This window comes from Balaenoptera ricei, chromosome 11 (assembly GCF_028023285.1).
Source record: "Balaenoptera ricei isolate mBalRic1 chromosome 11, mBalRic1.hap2, whole genome shotgun sequence".
Classification (NCBI taxonomy): domain Eukaryota; kingdom Metazoa; phylum Chordata; class Mammalia; order Artiodactyla; family Balaenopteridae; genus Balaenoptera; species Balaenoptera ricei.
Genome location: NC_082649.1, coordinates 53,936,576 through 53,955,145, shown reverse-complemented (window position 1 = coordinate 53,955,145; position 18,570 = coordinate 53,936,576). Strand labels below are relative to the sequence as shown.

The 18,570-nt window shown below is 36.4% G+C and overlaps 1 protein-coding gene across 1 annotated transcript in view; it reads left to right on the top strand.

Annotated features, from left to right (window-relative positions):
• Window positions 1-18,570, top strand: part of DYNC1LI1 (dynein cytoplasmic 1 light intermediate chain 1) — a 46,992-nt gene that overhangs the window by 23,773 nt on the left and 4,649 nt on the right. The window contains exons 3-10 of the mRNA XM_059939076.1: window positions 851-967; window positions 1,705-1,935; window positions 10,639-10,808; window positions 13,094-13,187; window positions 15,709-15,844; window positions 16,433-16,544; window positions 18,285-18,344; window positions 18,471-18,515. Coding sequence (XP_059795059.1) covers window positions 851-967; window positions 1,705-1,935; window positions 10,639-10,808; window positions 13,094-13,187; window positions 15,709-15,844; window positions 16,433-16,544; window positions 18,285-18,344; window positions 18,471-18,515 — 965 coding nt within the window. The remainder of the gene's footprint in view (window positions 1-850; window positions 968-1,704; window positions 1,936-10,638; window positions 10,809-13,093; window positions 13,188-15,708; window positions 15,845-16,432; window positions 16,545-18,284; window positions 18,345-18,470; window positions 18,516-18,570) is intronic.

The window sequence follows — 18,570 nt, the reverse complement described above, 5'->3', positions numbered from 1 at the left end:
TTTTTTAAGTGCTTAACATGAAAATGAAAATAACTTTTAAATTCTCAGAGAACTCATGAGTCTCCAGACATAAGTCCTTAGATCCAAGAAACTCACCTTTATTAAGTACCAATAACACAATATTGCCAATTACAAAATAAGTCCATGAAATAGTAACATGTAGTATTTAAATAAATTCACAATATAAAAAAAACTCACCAAAACATTGACTAGCTAGCCTAGTTTTAAACTTTTAAAATTTGTGCCAAGTTTAAATCACATGATTTCTTGCTATTAATATTTTTTAAGTCTACATTTTATTTTTGTCTAGTCTACATTCTCTCTGCCCTTGTTTTTGCCCAACTCACTATCTCCAATCCTCACCCCTCTCCTTTGCACATATTTCTTATGGCTTCATGGTTTTGGTGAGGCTACAGTCACAGTTCCCTGCCCAGGTCAGTTTTTATGTATTATCCTTCCTCCATGAGTGGCCCTTGGGTGTGCACATAACCCCAGCTGGGCCAACTAATAGTCTTTACCTGAGAGTCTTCAGACTGAAAACTGACAGAGAGAGTCTTTTGTTCCTCGTAGATTAAATGAGGATGTCATAAGAGTTGAGCCTCCTGAAAAATACCCATGGAGGAAGCCATTTGTAATAGGGTAAAAGGAGACTTGACAAGAGGAGCAGAGATACCAAGAGAGAGAATCCTGGAGGTGAAGTCCGCATCTTCACCTGTGTAATTACCTAGTTATCTTCCATCAAATTACCCTTTTGGTTGAAGCTAGTTCCAGTTGGGTTTTCTCTTGGCACACTAGAAAGCGTTCTTAAATAATCCATGTTATAATTTTAAAGATTTGTCCTTTTTTACAGGTGAAGATGGAGCTGGAAAAACAAGCTTAATCAGAAAAATTCAGGGAATAGAGGAGTACAAGAAAGGAAGAGGATTGGAATATTTGTACTTAAATGTTCATGATGAAGACAGGGATGGTGAGTGTCGTTTATTTGTAATGTAAGTTTACTGAAGTCTTTCCAGGTTGCACTGCTGTCCGTATTAATATTGGTCTTTGACTTTTCTTAGTGTGTCATTTTTTACTAGGAGACCTACTGTGTCATGCCAGTCAGTAAATAGTTATGTTAGGGCATACTTTTATTGGTTTGAGATTGGGATTCATATAGTGGTATTTTTAAACGTCTTAGGGTATTGGTGTGCAGACTTTAGCTTTCTTGCTAACCTTGAAGAATCTCAATTTTTCAGTTCATTTTCCCTCCGATAGTGAAATAATAGTATCCTATGATTGTTTTGCCCTCTTTTTACCCTCGTCTCATTTTTTGACATGAAAGTGTCATTTACTCCCCAGCTTTTCTCATCTGATCAGCCAATTTTTTCTTCTATAGATCACTTGCCTTCTCATTTTCGTATATAATATCTTGAATATGCATGGCTCTATCTGCTGATGGTAAGAATAGAAACATGTTTTTCAGTCTGTGGTTTGGGATTGAGAAATATGAAGTAGAGGATGCTGATTTTCTGTGTTGGCAGTTATATCATTTTCTTGAGTATTCATTAGGACTTTACTGAATTGGTAGATGTAACCCAAGTAGGTGAACCTTGCCGAAGGAGACATCTCCTGTGGAGATGCCTTAAAATACCAAGTAGTATTGTTAGTTGGATGATGAAATGACTTTATCCTGTTGCTTTGGTAACTTTCTTTTGTCTGTCGTAGATCAAACAAGATGTAATATATGGATCTTGGATGGAGACCCGTATCACAAAGGCCTCCTTAAATTTTCACTGGATGCCATTTCTCTGAAGGACACTCTAGTTACGTTGGTTGTTGATATGTCAAAGCCTTGGACTGCTTTGGATTCTTTACAGAAATGGGCAAGTGTTGTTAGAGAACATATTGACAAATTGAAAATTCCTCCTGAAGAAATGAAAGAAATGGAACAAAAGTGTGAGTAATCTAGAAAATATAGATTTCAAAGACAAAATGTCCTAGCTGACTGTCAAAATTGTTAGGAACTTTTGACTTTGAATAAGGTTTAATGAGGAAACTCAATGAGAGTACTACTTTTGAAATTCAGTTTGAATGATGTGCTGTTTTAATATAGTTTTACATTGGAAACATATACATAACGGCAGACTCTTTAGTAGAGGCGCCTTTTCTTCTTTGCCAAAAGGCCGTATGTGTTCGTTTTGGAAAGTGGGTTTTCAGGATAAAAAAATTTGAATCTTTCTTCAGCTGCTCATTTTCAGTAGTCTCGTTTCTTGATAAGTAGAACAATTTTTACTAACCTTGTCAAAATGAAGTATGTCCATAAAGATGTTAAGTAACAGCATAAATATAAAGATGTTAAGCTGGTTGTATGATTTACAAGGTACATAATATATTTTGTATGTGCCCATGTAAGTTGAAATTTTCATGGAAATTATGAAAATGATACGGGTCATTTCTAACAAGTTGTAAGCCACTTGTCACAGTTCTTAATTTCACTGAGAGCTCTTCATATGTCATTGTTGCACTTTGCTTAAGAAAATATACAGATGGTATGCTGCCGTTCTTTACTATTGTTAGCCGATAACTTTTAGGGGAAATTTGACAGCTTACTGGAATTTATATGCACGGAAACAGTAAAAACTTAAGAGAATGTATGTCCTAAATTATTGAAAAGGGTGTCTAACTGCTTTTAATCTATACCTTTTTTTCCTTGTTGGCCATTACCTCTGGGGCTTTTTTTTCCCTTCTCTAAGTTTATACTATAGCAGTCAGTGGTTTTCAGTGTGTGGTGCTAAGACCAGCAGCATCAGTATCAGTACAGTTGAGAACTTGTCAGAAATACACATTCTCAGGCCCTGTCCCAGACTGCTGAATCAGAAACTTCTAGTGCATGCTAAAACTTGAGAACCAATTAGATTTCAGCCTCTGATTTGAAGGGTAATAGCTACCAGAGCTGCTAAAGGTATACGCATGCCCGTTTGTTACTGATGGAACCATGCTCAACTGTTCAAGATTCCCTCTTCCTGACCCCATGTAAGTTTAGGACAGTTTTCCTCCTTTGTGGCTCTGTATAATATTCCCTCATATACTGTTTTAATACTGCGCTGTGGATAATTTGTTTCCAAATTTGTTGTTTTGCCTTTAAACATGAAAATCACTTGTATGGAAATCCCTGTGTGTGTGTGTATTTGTCACTGGTCCCTTAACAATTTAATTCCTTGAAGAGTAATTACTAAATCAAAGTATACATTGTTAAGCCTCTTGGTATATTCACATTAACTTTTTTTTTTTTTAATTCAAACAGAAAATCACAAAAATTATGATCATCCTCATCAGTTCACTCAGTCCCATGTAATTAATTTTTTTTTTCATCTTAATCTTTTGTTAGCACTTTTATGAATTCATCAGTTTTCTATTAGAGTTCTGAAAATGCTTATTCATTCAGTTCAGCACTATAGTCAGTTACCAGAAACCTGTACTTGTCAGAGTCTTTTCCATGAATTCCTTGAACATTAAACCCTTTTATAGGAACATTTTTGCGAAAGCATCAGAGTACACCCAGAACTGTCTGTAAATGACAAAAGACTTAAAAATGACCACGGTTAAGATTTGATGAAAGTTCCTAATAATGCAACTGACAAGAAAATTTAGTTATTTCTGAGATATACATTTTAAAGTAATAACTAGAATTATGACTTATAACATTATACCAGAACATGTAAGATTTTTAGAAATTTCATGTAATGTCTGAAACATTTATATTAACATATTTCCATACAAATAACCCAAAGAAAGTTTAGTATTAGTTGTTTTTTTGTTTGTTTGTTTCTGTTTTTTTATACTGCAGATTCTTATTAGTCATCAATTTTATACACATACGTGTATACATGTCAATCCCAATCGCTCAATTCAGCACACCACCATCCCCACCCCACCGCGGTTTTCCCCTCTTGGTGTCCATACATTTGTTCTCTACATCTGTGTCTCAACTTCTGCCCTGCAAACTGGTTCATCTGTACCATTTTTCTAGGTTCCACATACATGCGTTAATATACGATATTTGTTTTTCTCTTTCTGACTTACTTCACTCTGTATGACAGTCTCTAGATCCATCCACGTCTCAACAGATGACTCAATTTCGTTATTTTTTATGGCTGAGTAATATTCCATTGTATATATGTACCACATCTTCTTTATCCATTCGTCTGTTGATGGGCATTTAGGTTGCTTCCATGACCTGGCTATTGTAAATAGTGCTGCAGTGAACATTGGGGTGCATGTGTCTTTTTGAATTATGGTTTTCTCTGGGTATATGCCCAGTGGGATTGCTGGATCATATGGTAATTCTATTTTTAGTTTTTTAAGGAACCTCCATACTATTCTCCATAGTGACTGTATCAGTTTACATTCCCACCAACAGTGCAAGAGGGTTCCCTTTTCTCCACACCCTCTCCAGCATTTGTTGTTTGTAGATTTTCTGATGATGCCCATTCTAACTGGTGTGAGGTGATACCTCATTGTAGTTTTGATTTGCATTTCTCTAATAATTAGTGATGTTGAGCCGCTTTTCATGTGCTTCTTGGCCATCTGTATGTCTTTTTTTTTTTTTAAATAATGGAGACATTCATTTGGATTCTCCTACAGGATGGTAGTCATTATTAGTAGCTCACACTTTTTTTTTTTTTAATTTATTTATTTATTTATTTCTGGCTGTGTTGGGTCCTCGTTTCTGTGCGAGGGCTTTCTCCAGTTGCGGTGAGTGGGGGCCAGTCTTCATCACGGCACACGGGCCTCTCACCGTCGCGGCCTCTCTCGTTGCAGAGCACAAGCTCCAGACGCGCAGGCTCAGTAGTTGTGGTGCACAGGCGTAGTTGCTCCGCGGCATGTGGGATCCTCCCAGACCAGGGCTCGAACCCGTGTCCCCTGCATTAGTAGGCAGACTCTCAACCACTGCGCCACCAGGGAAGCCCCATCTGTATGTCTTCTTTGGAGAAGTGTCTATTTAGGTCTTCTGCCCATTTTTGGATTGGGTTGTTTGTTTTTTTAATATTGAGCTGCATGAGCTGTTTATATATTTTGGAGATTAATCCTTTGTCTGTTGATTCATTTGCAAATATTTTCTCCCATTCTGAGGCTTGTCTTTTCGGCTTGTTTATGGTTTCCTTTGCTGTGCAAAAGCTTTGAAGTTTCATTAGGTCCGATTTGTTTATTTTTGTTTTTATTTCCATTACTCTAGGAGGTGGATCAAAAAAGATCTTGCTGTGATTTATGTCAAAGAGTGTTCTTCCTATGTTTTCCTCTAAGAGTTTCATAGTGTCTGGTCTTACATTTAGGTCTCGAATCCATCTTGAGTTTATTTTTGTGTATGGTGTTAGGGAGTGTTCTATTTGCATTCTTTTACATGTAGCTGTCCAGTTTTCCCAGCACCACTTATTGAAGAGACTGTCTTTTCTCCATTGTATATCTTTGCCTTCTTTGTCATAGATTGGTTGACCACAGGTGTGTGGGTTTATCTCTGGGCTTTCTATCTTGTTCCATTGATCTATGTTTCTGTTTTTGTGCCAGTACCATATTGTCTTGATTACTGTAGCTTTGTAGTATAGTCTGAAGTCAGGGAGTCTGATTCCTCTAGCTCCGTTTTTTCCCCTCATGACTGCTTTGGCTATTCGGGGTCTTTTGTGTCTCCATACAAATTTTAAGATGATTTGTTCTAGTTCTGTAAAAAATGCCATTGGTAATTTGATAGGGATTGCATTGAATCTGTAGATTGCTTTGGGTAGTATAGTCATTTTCACAATATTGATTCTTCCAATCCAAGAACATGGTATATCTCTCCATCTGTTGGTATCATCTTTAATTTCTTTCATCAGTGTCTTATAGTTTTCTGCATAAAGGTCTTTTGTTTCCCTAGGTAGGTTTATTCCTAGGTACTTTATTCTTTTTGTTGCAATGGTAAATGGGAGTGCTCCCATAATTTCTCTTTCAGATTTTTCATCATTAGTGTATAGGAATGCAAGAGATTTCTGTGCATTAATTTTGTATCCTGCAACTTTACCAAATTCATTGATTAGCTCTAGTAGTTTTCTGGTGGCATTTTTAGGATTCTCTATGTATAGTATCATGTCATCTGCAAACAGTGACAGTTTTACTTCTTCCTTTCCAATTTGTATTCCTTTTATTTCTTTTTCTTCTCTGATTTCCGTGGCTAGGACTTCCAGAACTATGTTGAATAATAGTGGCGAGAGTGGACATCCTTGTCTCGTTCCTGATCTTAGAGGAAATGCTTTCAGTTTTTCACCATTGAGAATGATGTTGGCTGTGGCTTTGTCGTATATGGCCTTTATTATGTTGAGGTAGGTTCCCTCTATGCCCACTTTCTGGAGAGTTTTTATCATAAATGGGTGTTGAATTTTGTCGAAGCTTTTTCTGCATCTATTGAGATGATCATATGGTTTTTCTTCTTCAGTTTGTTAATATGGTGTATCACATTGATTGATTTGCATATACTGAAGAATCCTTGCATCCCTAGGATAAATCCCACTTGATCATGGTATATGATCCTTTTAATGTGTTGTTGGATTCTGTTTGCTAGTATTTTGCTGAGGATTTTTGCATCTATATTCATGAGTGATATTGGTCTGTAATTTTCTTTTTTTGTAGTATCTTTGTCTGGTTTTGGTATCAGCGTGATGGTGGCCTCATAGAATGAGTTTGGGAGTGTTCCTTCCTCTGCAATTTTTTGGAAGAGTTTGAGAAGGATGGGTGTTAGCTCTTCTCTAAATGTTTGATAGAATTCACCCATGAAGCCATCTGGTCCTGGACTTTTGTTTTTTGGAAGACTTTTAATCACAGTTTCAATTTCATTACTTGTGATGGGTCTGTTCATATTTTCTATTTCTTCCTGGTTCAGTCTTGGAAGGTTATACCTTTCTAAGAATTTGTCCATTTCTTCCAGGTTGTCCATTTTATTGGCATAGAATTGCTTGTAGTAGTCTCTTAGGATGCTTTGTATTTCTGTGGTGTCTGTTGTAATTTCTCCTTCTTCTTTTCTAATTTTATTGATTTGAGTCCTCTCCCTCTTTTTCTTGATGAGTCTGGCTAATGGTTTATCAATTTTGTTTATCTTCTCAAAGAACCAGCTTTTAGTTTTATTGATCTTTACTATTGTTTTATTGTTTCTATTTCATTTATTTCTGCTCTGATCTTTATGATTTCTTTCCTTTTGCCAACTTTGGGTTTTGTTTGTTCTTCTTTCTCTAGTTCCTTTAGGTGTAAGATTAGATTGTTTACTTGAGATTTTTCTTGTATTTTGAGGTAGGCTTGTATAGCTATAAACTTCCCTCTTAGAACTGCTTTTGCTGCATCCCATAGGTTTTGGATCATCGTGTTTTCATTGTCATTTGTCTCTAGGTATTTTTTGATTTCCTCTTTGATTTCTTCAGTGATCTCTTGGTTATTTAGTAAAGTATTGTTTAGCCTCCATGTGTTTGTGTTTTTTACGTTTTTTTCCCGGTAAATCATTTCTAATCTCATAGCGTTGTGGTCAGAAAAGATGCTTGATATGATTTCAATTCTCTTAAATTTACTGAGGCTTGATTTGTGACCCAAGATGTGATCTATCCTGGAGAATGTTCAGTGCGCACTTGAGAAGAACGTGTAATCTGCTGTTTTTGGATGGAATGTCCTATAAATATCAATTAAATCTATCTGGTCTATTGTTTCATTTAAAGCTTTTGTTTCCTTATTTATTTTCATTTTGGATGATCTGTCCATTGGTGTAAGTGAGGTGTTAAAGTCCCCCACTATTATTGTGTTACTGTCGATTTCCTCTTTATAGCTGTTAGCAGTTGCCTTATGTATTGAGGTGCTCCTGTGTTGGGTGCATATATATTTGTAATTGTTAGATCTTCTTCTTGGATTGATCCGTTGATCATTATGTAGTGTCCTTCCTTGTCTCTTGTAACATTCTTTATTTTAAAGTCTATTTTATCTGATATGAGTATAGCTACTCCAGCTTTCTTTTGATTTCCATTTGCATGGACTATCTTTTTCCATCCCCTCACTTTCAGTCTGTATGTGTCCCTAGGTCTGAAGTGCGTCTTTTTTAGACAGCATATAGATGGGTGTTGTTTTTGTATCCATTCAGCAAGCCTGTGTCTTTTGGTTGGAGCATTTAATCCATTCACGTTTAAGGTAATTTTCGATATGTATGTTCCTATGACCATTTTCTTAATTATTTTGGGTTTGTTTTTGTAGATCCTTTTCTTCTCTTGTGTTTCCCACTTAGAGAAGTTTCTTTAGCATTTGTTGTAGAGCTGGTTTGGTGGTGCTGAATTCTCTTAGCTTTTGCTTGTCTGTGAAACTTTTGTTTTCTCCAGAGAATCTGAATGAGATCCTTGCCGGGTAGAGTAATCTTGGTTGTAGGTTCTTCCCTTTCATCACTTTAAGTATATCATGCCACTCCCTTCTGGCTTGTAGAATTTCTGCTGAGAAATCAGCTGTTAACCTTATGGGAGTTCCCTTGTATGTTATTTTTCATTTTTCCCTTGCTTCTTTCAGTAATTTTTCTTTGTCTTTAATTTTTGCCAATTTGATTACTATGTGTCTCGGCGTGTTTCTCCTTGGGTTTATCCTGTATGAGACTCGCTACACTTCCTGCACTTGGGTGGCTATTTCCTTTCCCATGTTAGGGAAGTTTTCGACTATAATCTCTTCAAATATTTTCTCAGGTCCTTTCTCTCTCTCTCTCTTCTCCTTCTGGGACCCCTATAATGCGAATGTTGTTGCCTTTAATGTTGTCCCAGAGGTCTCTTAGGCTGTCTTCATTTCTTTTCATTCTTTTTCTTTATTCTGTTCTGCAGCAGTGAATTCCACCATTCTGTCTTCCAGGTCACTTATCCATTCTTCTGCCTCAGTTATTCTGCTATTGATTCCTTCTAGTGTAGTTTTCATTTCAGTTATTGTATTGGTCATCTCTGTTCTTTAATTCTTCTAGGTCTTTGTTAAACATTTCTTGCATCTTCTTGATCTTTGCCTCCATTCTTTTTCCGAGGTCCTGGATCATCTTCACTATCGTTATTCTGAATTCTTTTTCTGGAAGGTTGCCTATCTCCACTTCATTTAGTTGTTTTTATGGGGTTTTATCTTGTTCCTTCATCTGGTACATAGCCCTCTGCCTTTTCGTCTTGTCTATCTTTCTGTGAATGTGGTTTTTGTTCCACAGGCCGCAGGATTGTAGTTCTTCTTGCTTCTGCTGTCTGCCCTCTGGTGGATGAGGCTATCTAAGAGGCTTGATGGGAGGGACTGGTGGTGGGTAGAGCTGACTGTTGCTCTGGTGGGCAGAGCTCAGTAAAACTTTAATCCACTTGACTGTTGATGGGTGGGGCTGGGTTCCCTCCCTGTTGGTTGTTTGGCCCAAGGCAACCCAACACTGGAGCCTACCTGGGCTCTTTGGTGGGGCTAATGACAGACTCTGGTTGGGCTCAGGCCAAGGAGTACTTCCCAGAACTTCTGCTGCCAGTGTCCTTGTCCCCACGGTGAGCCACAGCCACCCCCCGCCTCTGCAGGGGACCCTCCAACACTAGCAGGTAGGTCTGGTTCAGTCTCCCCTGGGGTCACTGCTCCTTCCCCTGAGTCATGATGCGCCCACTACTTTGTGTGTGCCCTCCAAGAGTGGAGTCTCTGTTTCCCCCAGTCCTGTTGAAGTCCTGCAATCAATTCCCACTAGGCTTCAAAGTCTGATTCTCTATGAATTCCTCCTCCTGTTGCCGGACCCCCAGGTTGGGAAGCCTGACGTGGGGCTCAGAACCTTCACTCCAGTGGGTGGACTTCTGTGGTATAAGTGTTCGCCAGTCTGTGAGTCACCCACCTAGCAGTTATGGGATTTGGTTTTACTGTGAATGTGCCCCTCCTACCGTCTCATTGTGGCTTCTCCTTTGTCTTTGGATGTGGTGTATCTTTTTTGGTGAGTTCCAGTGTCTTCCTGTCGATGATTGTCCAGCAGCTAGTTGTGATTCTGGTGTTCTCACAAGAGGGAGTGAGAGCATGTCCTTCTACTCCGCCATTTTGGTTCCTCTCCCACATTAACTTTTTTTAAGTGAAGGTTTTGACAATTTTGCAAACGAGTTCTAAAAACTTATTAGTATTGGTAATATCTCCCTAGTTTTTATGGGAGTTATAGAATAAACATGGCTCAAGATTGCACCTAGGGAAAGAGGAGGAGATCTGAATAAAGGGTTTAGAGAAAGTAAGTTAATATTAGAAAGCCATCTGGAACTGTCTTTTAGATTGTGGAAACCTTCCTCCCCCCCCCCATATTTATTTATTTTTTATCCTTTCAGTGCTGTTTGTGAATTAGAGAGGGTAGAGGGACAAAGCTCAATTGTGACTTGCCCACAGTAATTTGCACAGATTGAACCAGGCCTGCATTGAACCCCACCCTTTGGAGCCCCTCAATGTTTTATTCTTCCTCCTGATAATTAATGTGCGTCCAGTGTTCCTATACTGTCTTTGAATTGGATTTCTCAAAACCTCTTTGTTTCTTACACAAGATTAAGTGTGAACTCTAGTAAAATATGTATTTAGACAGCAGAAAAGCTACCTGCTGAAATAAAAAGCCATTTCTAAACTACGTATTAAATTATTTACTTTGATTTTCAGTGATTAGAGACTTTCAGGAATATGTAGAGCCAGGAGAAGATTTCCCAGCTTCTCCTCAGAGAAGAAATACCGCATCACAGGAAGACAAAGACGACAGTGTGGTTTTACCTCTGGGTGCGGATACACTTACGCAGAACTTGGGCATTCCAGTACTAGTAGTTTGCACAAAGGTTAGTTTGCTTCCTACAGATTCTACTACTGATACTAACCAAGGATGAACAACTGTTTTATTTTCTAGGCTCCTTTTGGAGTTGATACATTAGTTTTCCTAGGTAACTTTTCTTAATAAATAGATATGATAGTTTAAAATATTGAATGATATTCACATGTTTGTTTTGTGAACTTAATCATAGTTTTCTTTGAAAGAAAATGTTACTTCAGATATTCTAAAATTTGTGATCAAATTTCATTTTCCTAATTCCAGTTAGACTTCAAATTGTATAGTTAGTTTAGTAGAGATAGTTACAGGTAAGATGATAGCTATCAACTTTATAAAATAAAATATTTTTCCACAGTAAGTTTTATATACTAATATCTTGATATTAGAAAATGTACTTAAAATAAGATAGACTTAATTTAAAAGATGTATCAATACTCATGTAAAGTTGATATGCAGTTATCAAAAGCCTTTTATTTATTTAAGAGATTCTGGTAGGATTACTATTATAAAAATTCTGTTAATTTAGTTCTGTCACTGTATACACTTTATAATACAATCAAATTTCCTTTAAAAAATAATTTATAGTTCATCTTCTCCCCATTTGGTCCTAAGTAGTATGTCTTTACTGTGTAAGCCATGGAATAGTTAAGATAATTACAGAACATATAAACGCTTTTGAGATCTAAAATTATTATGTTTTTTGTAATGTAAAATTTGCACATCTAAATGAAGGAGGGTGTGGAATTTATTCACCTTTGGAATAAAAATGATAAAAAAATTTAAATATAGCTTAAGTTTTACTTTAAACACTATAAAAATTATCAATAACAAAGGAATGTGGGGGTAGCATTTAAAATAATTAAGTCAAAGTCTATTGTCTGCTTTTCAAATGGTGATTCAAGTGTAGTTAATTGTTACTTATATCTTTTGCATAAAACTGTGCTTAAACTCTTACAATAGAATCCTTTTGTCTGCGGTTTGTTTGGGTTTTATTTTGTTTGGCAAAGAGCTGTTTATTGGCAGATATTTTCCTGTTTTACACCACAACTTGCCTTATAAAAAGCTCTTTATTTTCCACAGAGAAAATGTCATGCTTTAAAGGGACCCAAATCAGTATCAAATGAGTCATAGATTCATAAAATTTTTAAGCCAAAAGAGATCACCTACAGTATTTCACAGAATCTAAGACACCATCAGTTCTGCTTCAATTTAAGAGCTTTTAAAGTGTGTGGAGGGATGGGGGAATGTGTGTCTCAGGATAGATGAAGAATGGTGGTTCAACTCAGTTTAAAGACGCTTGAAATTGAGACTCAGCTAGGTTTCTTGCCAGATCCTCATATTTCAGTTAAAAATGTTTTTACTAAACTATAGTGCTTCACCAAAAATGTCATAAGTCAACAGTATAATAATTGTAAGTATCTTTAATAATATGAAATAATTACTCTCAGTGTTTTATAACATGGACAGTATGCTATATCATGTTTATATAAGGAGACTGTTCTATGTTGTATATATGCATAACAAAAAATTACATATCAAAAAAAATGACATCAAATTTGACCCCAAACTAATATTAGGTATGCGGGACATTGTTTATTTTTAGATTTCATAACCTTCAATTCACAAAAGTTTTGATGAATTTATTTGGATATCATGATGTTTGAACATACCTTAATTTTTTTCCTAACATTTTTTTTTTGGCAAGCAGAATTCAGAATTGTTTCATTGATTGTACAGGTGATATTTCAGAAATAGCCTATAATTCCCCTTTTTTGCTGTTGGTGAAATTGAAGTGAGAGTGAATAAAAGCACCAGAAAAGAAATAAAGGTCAATTAAGAGCTATCAAATAAGCAGAGGAACAAAGGGGAAATAGTGAGAGGTGCAGACTCCCTGGATATACAGAGTGTTTTATAGAACTAGAATAGATTTTAGATCTTAAAAACTTTGTTCTAGGACATAAGTCGTTGAGTTAGCAAGTATGACCGCCCATTATAAGGTTGTCCTGTTATTCTTCATTCCTTTATGTGCTAAAATTTTCTCTTTGGTGTTCTCATCACATTCAATATATCATAGAAATCAATGCTTTTTAAAGAAATAAAAGTATTCATTAGTCTTAAGACTCCAACTAAAAGTCTCTAGACATATAGGAGTAATTAATATTCTAGGTTCTACTGATCAGTCACTGTATCAGAGTGGTAGTTTTGTGATATTCCCTCACCCAACATTGAACTGTTTAAGTCATTATATTATTATTTAAAGTTAATATTGTTTTTTAAATTATTTTAACTCATTAGTGTGATGCCATTAGTGTGTTGGAGAAAGAACATGACTACAGAGATGAGCATTTCGATTTTATTCAGTCTCATATCCGGAAGTTTTGTTTACAGTGTATCCTTTTAATACATTGATTGGTGCAGTGTTCCTTAGCTGTTTGGTTGTTTGTTTGCTTAAGTAAAGGAATACATTGATGACTTCAGAAATTCCATAAACTTTTTTCCTCCTGCCTCTGGTTGGAAATTTCAATTCCCAAATCATTTATATCTAGGTATTTTGAGATATAAAAGCACGTATTGAAATATGTAACTTTGATTTGCTGTTTTTAAAGTACTGTGATTAAGAAAAATAATGATCAGACTTATGTAGAAAATTCTAATGAGTTGGCATTGAAAACATTCTCGCTGAAAACTGGTATTCATTTCTTGGGGGTGGGTGGTAGGGAAAGATCAATATTTGGGTTTGTGTGTTCTTGTTTTTAATTTGTTTAGTATGTTATCTCCACTATAGTCTAATGCAATGGTTTTTAAATCTGGCTTTGCCCATCTAAGACTTACTGAATTGGAACATTCCAAGGGGAGGCTGGAGAATCTATGCTGAATTTTAAAAAAGCTTTCTGGGTAATTTTGATGATCACAAGGTTGGAAAACCTAGCATAAGGAATCTTGTGTAGTCTAGGTTGCAAGGATTATATGAGCCAGTGAATAACATTTACAACTAAACAAAGGATAAAATGAGTGAGTACTTTTAAGAGAATTTCCTGTTGAAAACTTCAAACAGCTTGAGAGCACCGAAGAGAGGTGTTCTCACTTGCCCCCTTGGATCAGATGTTTTGCAGTTGCATTCCCCAATCAAAGCTTTTGGGTCTGAAAAGTGAAGAAATGATAGATAGTAGCAGTAGACAGGAATAAGTAATGTACACATGTTTATAGTATCTGTAGTTTTTCATCATCATTAATGGACATTTAATTTAAGGACCACTTGGCAAGAGCCTCGTTGAATAATGAATAAGATCACTTGACACTGGGAGTTTCCCTTTTCCTTTTTTCCTTCAGTACTTTGTCCTCCATGGCACTTCCTCTTCTCATGTCACATAATGGTTAGTTGGATTGAATTAAAGGGCATTTGTCTGCAAAAGAAAACAAAAAGTAGAAGTAATTGAAGTAGGTGTTGATAGCCTTTTTGTTATCTTTGCAGATTAGAAAATTTGAGAACAAACAGTCTCTTTAAACATTTATTTAAAGCTACACTTGGAAATGTACATATAGAGATGTAATCAGGAAGGAGACTGTCCACTATAATAATTACAGACCTTTAGTAGAGCTGGTTGATTTTAAAAGAATACAAAACAAGAAATCACTTCAAGATAGTGAGAGGGGGGGGCTGCCCTGGTAGTGCAGTGGTTAAGAATCCGCCTGCCGATGCAGGGGACACGGGTTTGAGCCCTGGTCTGGGAAGATCCCACATGCCGTGGAGCAACTAAGCCCATGTGCCACAACTACTGAGCCTGCGCTCTAGAGCCCATGAGCCACAACTACTGAAGCCCATGCACCTAGAGCCCGTGTTCTGCACAAGAGAGGCCACCGCAATGAGAAGCCTGTGCACTGCTACGAAGAGTAGCCCCTCGGCTCACCGCAACTAGAGAAAGCCCGTATGCAACAACGAAGACCCAACACAGCCAAAAATAAATAAATAAATTAAAAAAAAAAAAAGATAGTGAGAGGTGTGTGTGTGTGTGTCAGTGAGGACAACAATTCAAAATCATCTTTATTTTAAAAATTAAAAAATTTTAATTGCATTGCAAATTTTCCAGCTGTGTAAATCTTCCAAATTATAAATTGGCTCTCATGAGAAAGATCATTCATGAAAAGTTCACACAATTAAGCATTTACTTAAGATTATGGATGTTTGTTTCTACCAAACTAAGTATTATGACAAGTAGTATTTAGCAATACCATTTTAAGGTTCATAAGCCTTGGTTTGTGTCCTAGAAAATACGAGTATCCTAGTTCAGAAGTTAGACCATTCTCAGCATTTCCTCTTGGCCTGAGTCACCATCTCTCTTGAGACCCAATGGCTAGTGCTAGCGTTTTGGTCATGAAATCTACTTTTGCCTTGGATCGTTCTTAAAAGCTTCCTGATGGTTCTTGATGGTTCATCTTCTCTGTTCAGTGGATCTCCTGAGCTTTCTCCGCAAAGTCCTAATTCCTGGACTAGTAAAAACTGTAAGAGACAGTAGTGCAAGCCATTTTTGTTAAAAAGGCAAAACAGTTTTTGATAAATAATATCCCTCCTTCATGGAGTTTAGGAAGGTTAAAAACAAAAATAAATTGCCTCTTCATATGCTTTCAATGTAGAGGTAGTAGTGGTGTCAGTTATTAAATTTACCTTTACTTTCTTGGCTAATGAGATTTTTGCCCTCCTAAGTTAAATCAATTATGTAGAGATAGTTTTATTTGCATTTCAGCCTGTATATAAGTATTTTATAGTTTTGAAAGTCTTGATTACCATGTAATTATGCCTTTGGAAATTATTTTTGAAACTAATATGCATAAATGCTAAGCTGAGAACCCAAAATTTTATGGTACCTGTTGATGGAGTTTGTCCAAAAGTTTCTTTAACGGTGTTCATTCAGATGGTGCAGCACTTATTTACACTTCAGTAAAAGAAAACAAAAATATAGATTTAGTATATAAATACATTGTTCAGAAACTCTATGGATTTCCCTACAAGATTCCTGCTATTGTTGTGGAAAAAGATGCAGTATTTATGTAAGTATACTCTTAAATGTATTGTTTTATCATGTGTTGTTGCTCCAATTCGATGGTGCACCATCATCATCATCTCATTCTCATTTGAAGTGAGACCAGTAGACTTTTCCATGATGAGTAGGTGAGAATCTGTTCCTAGATTGTTTTGTTTATAACCTGCCTTGATTTATTTATCTTTGCCTTTTAGTTTTACTGCTGGTCTGAACCCTTTTGAAAGGCTTGCTATTATAACTAAACTATCTGTTGGGTGCATATATCAGTGTATCTACTCTTTAATTGGTTATGATACATAAAGGACCCAATGTATAATCTAGACATGCTTTGAAAAGTTATCTGAATAAATTGGGAGGTAAAAATAATTACCACCTTCTGCCCAAAAAAACCTGTAATGACAGTTTTAAAATTAGGAAGATTGATAATAATTTTAAGTAGAAATTAGTAAACTTGAGCATTATAATAAAACTGATTAATTTTCCATAATTGGTCAAATTTAACTTCATAAAAATATTCCCCTTAATATGATCATGGATTGAATGAAAGAATGACTATATAAATGCTTGAGAATTTGTCATGTGCATTTCTTTCTAGTCCAGCAGGGTGGGATAATGATAAGAAGATAGGAATATTACATGAAAATTTTCAAATGTTAAAAGCAGAAGATAATTTTGAAGACATCATAACTAAACCACCTGTCCGAAAGGTAACAGTTTTAGTATATAGTCTCAATATTTAGGCTTTTAAACTGAGGGGGAAGTCCATAATTTTAAGATTGTAGGTAGAAAGGTAAGGGAGTCCTTTGCTATCAAGTTGTGAACTTTACAACCTAGAGCTCAACCAAAAGCCAAGAACACCTTGTTAGAATAATTGTATTGGCTTCTGTCTGTCTAGGCAGATCTTGCATCTTCATGGTCATTAGTTATTCATACTAGCCCACAGCTGTCCAGGGGCTGCCACGTTCCTAGATTTAATTTTAGTCTTTACTGTTACATGTCATTCTTATAACTATTAAATCGCGTTTCAGAAGGTATTCTTCTTTTATATATCTTGATTTGCTAAGCAGTATATGGTGTTTTATGGTTAGATAGTATAGATACTTATGAAAAGTTGTATAAAAATGAGTGTTTGCATGTAGTACTTCTCACTGACTTTTAATTTGAACATGTTTCCGGAAAAAGTAATTTTGATTTAACATATAGTGTTCTTAATTAAAAACCCAAATATTTACATTGAGCAGTTAGAAATAAGAAAAGTAACGTCAAATGAAAAATCAGTTGGTGTGTTACTTGGTTTGGATGTCTGTTAAAAGAAATGCACACATCAAAAAAACCCCCCAATTTTTCCCATTCTCTCTCTTACCAGCAAAATTGTGCTGTAAGTTGTCTTTTATTCATTTCGCAAATATTTATTGAGCCACTGTTCAGGCACTAGGTGCTGAATAGTAGGGTGATGCAGTAGTGAATCAGTATATATGCCACCTCTCAAGTGGTGATCAGTGCTATGGAAATGAAGCCGAGTGTGGGAAGGGTGAGTGAGAGGACCGAGGTGGGGAGGGCTGCAGTTTTAGGAATGATGAGGGCATGTCTCTGATGAGAGGGGAGAATGTTGAAGGCACAGGGAACAGGAAGTGCACATGCCCTGAGGCAGGAGTGTGTGAGGGGGCCAGAGAGGCTGGAAAAGAGCCCCAGAGGGCCAGAGTGGTAGGAGAGAAAGGCCTCATCATTAGGCCGCAGTCAGGACTTTGGATTTCATGCTGAGTGGGATGGAAAGTGACGGGGGCGGGGGGGTGCAGGGGCGAGTTTAAGCAGAGGAGTGATATAATCTGACCTAACCTTTCAAAGGATCGCTCTGGCTACTGGGTGGAAAATAGACTATGGCGTACCTTGTACAGAAATAGGAGGAGCAGGAGACATTTGCAACTCCTTTTTTTCTAATTATTCAGCAGGTAGAAGAGACATTATGTTTTTATTTCAGGGAAACCAGGGACAAGTTGATTTTCACTCAGCTGGGATATTATTGGCCCTTTTAAAACACCTGACTGTTGCTTAGCAGATTTTATAAGCATGACTGATATGCCTATGGCTCTCAGGTTGTGCTGTCCAATACAGTAACTACTAGTCACATACAGCTTTTAAATATAAATTAAGTACAACTAAATAAAATTAAAAATTCAGTTTCTCAGTTACAGTAGCCACATTTCAGCTGCTCAGTAGCCACAGGCTAACGTATTGCACAGCACAAGTATAGGACATTTATATTATTGCAGATAGGTATCAGACAACTCTGTTGTAGGGCCTTGGGGAGGGCAGCTCACCCATGTAAATATGGTTTAGGTAATGTTCATATTCTTGGTGTTTTTTAAAAAAATTAATCTAGAGAGTAAGTTATGAATGACATTAACATAATATATGAGACTTGCTCATTTATGCGTTACTCATTTCAGTTTGTGCATGAGAAGGAAATTGTGGCAGAAGATGACCAAGTGTTTCTTATGAAGCTACAGGTATGAAATTACATCAGAAACAGACTTAGTATGATTAATGGTTAAACTATTCTTGTACATATTTTCTTTAAAAATACAGTAATACATGCCTGAATATCTAACCTAGAATTTTTGTGTGTTTTTCAGTCCCTTTTAGCAAAGCAACCACCAACTGCAGCTGGAAGGCCTGTGGTCAGTATTACAGATTTTGACAAAATTATTAAAATGCAGTGCATATTGTTTTAGT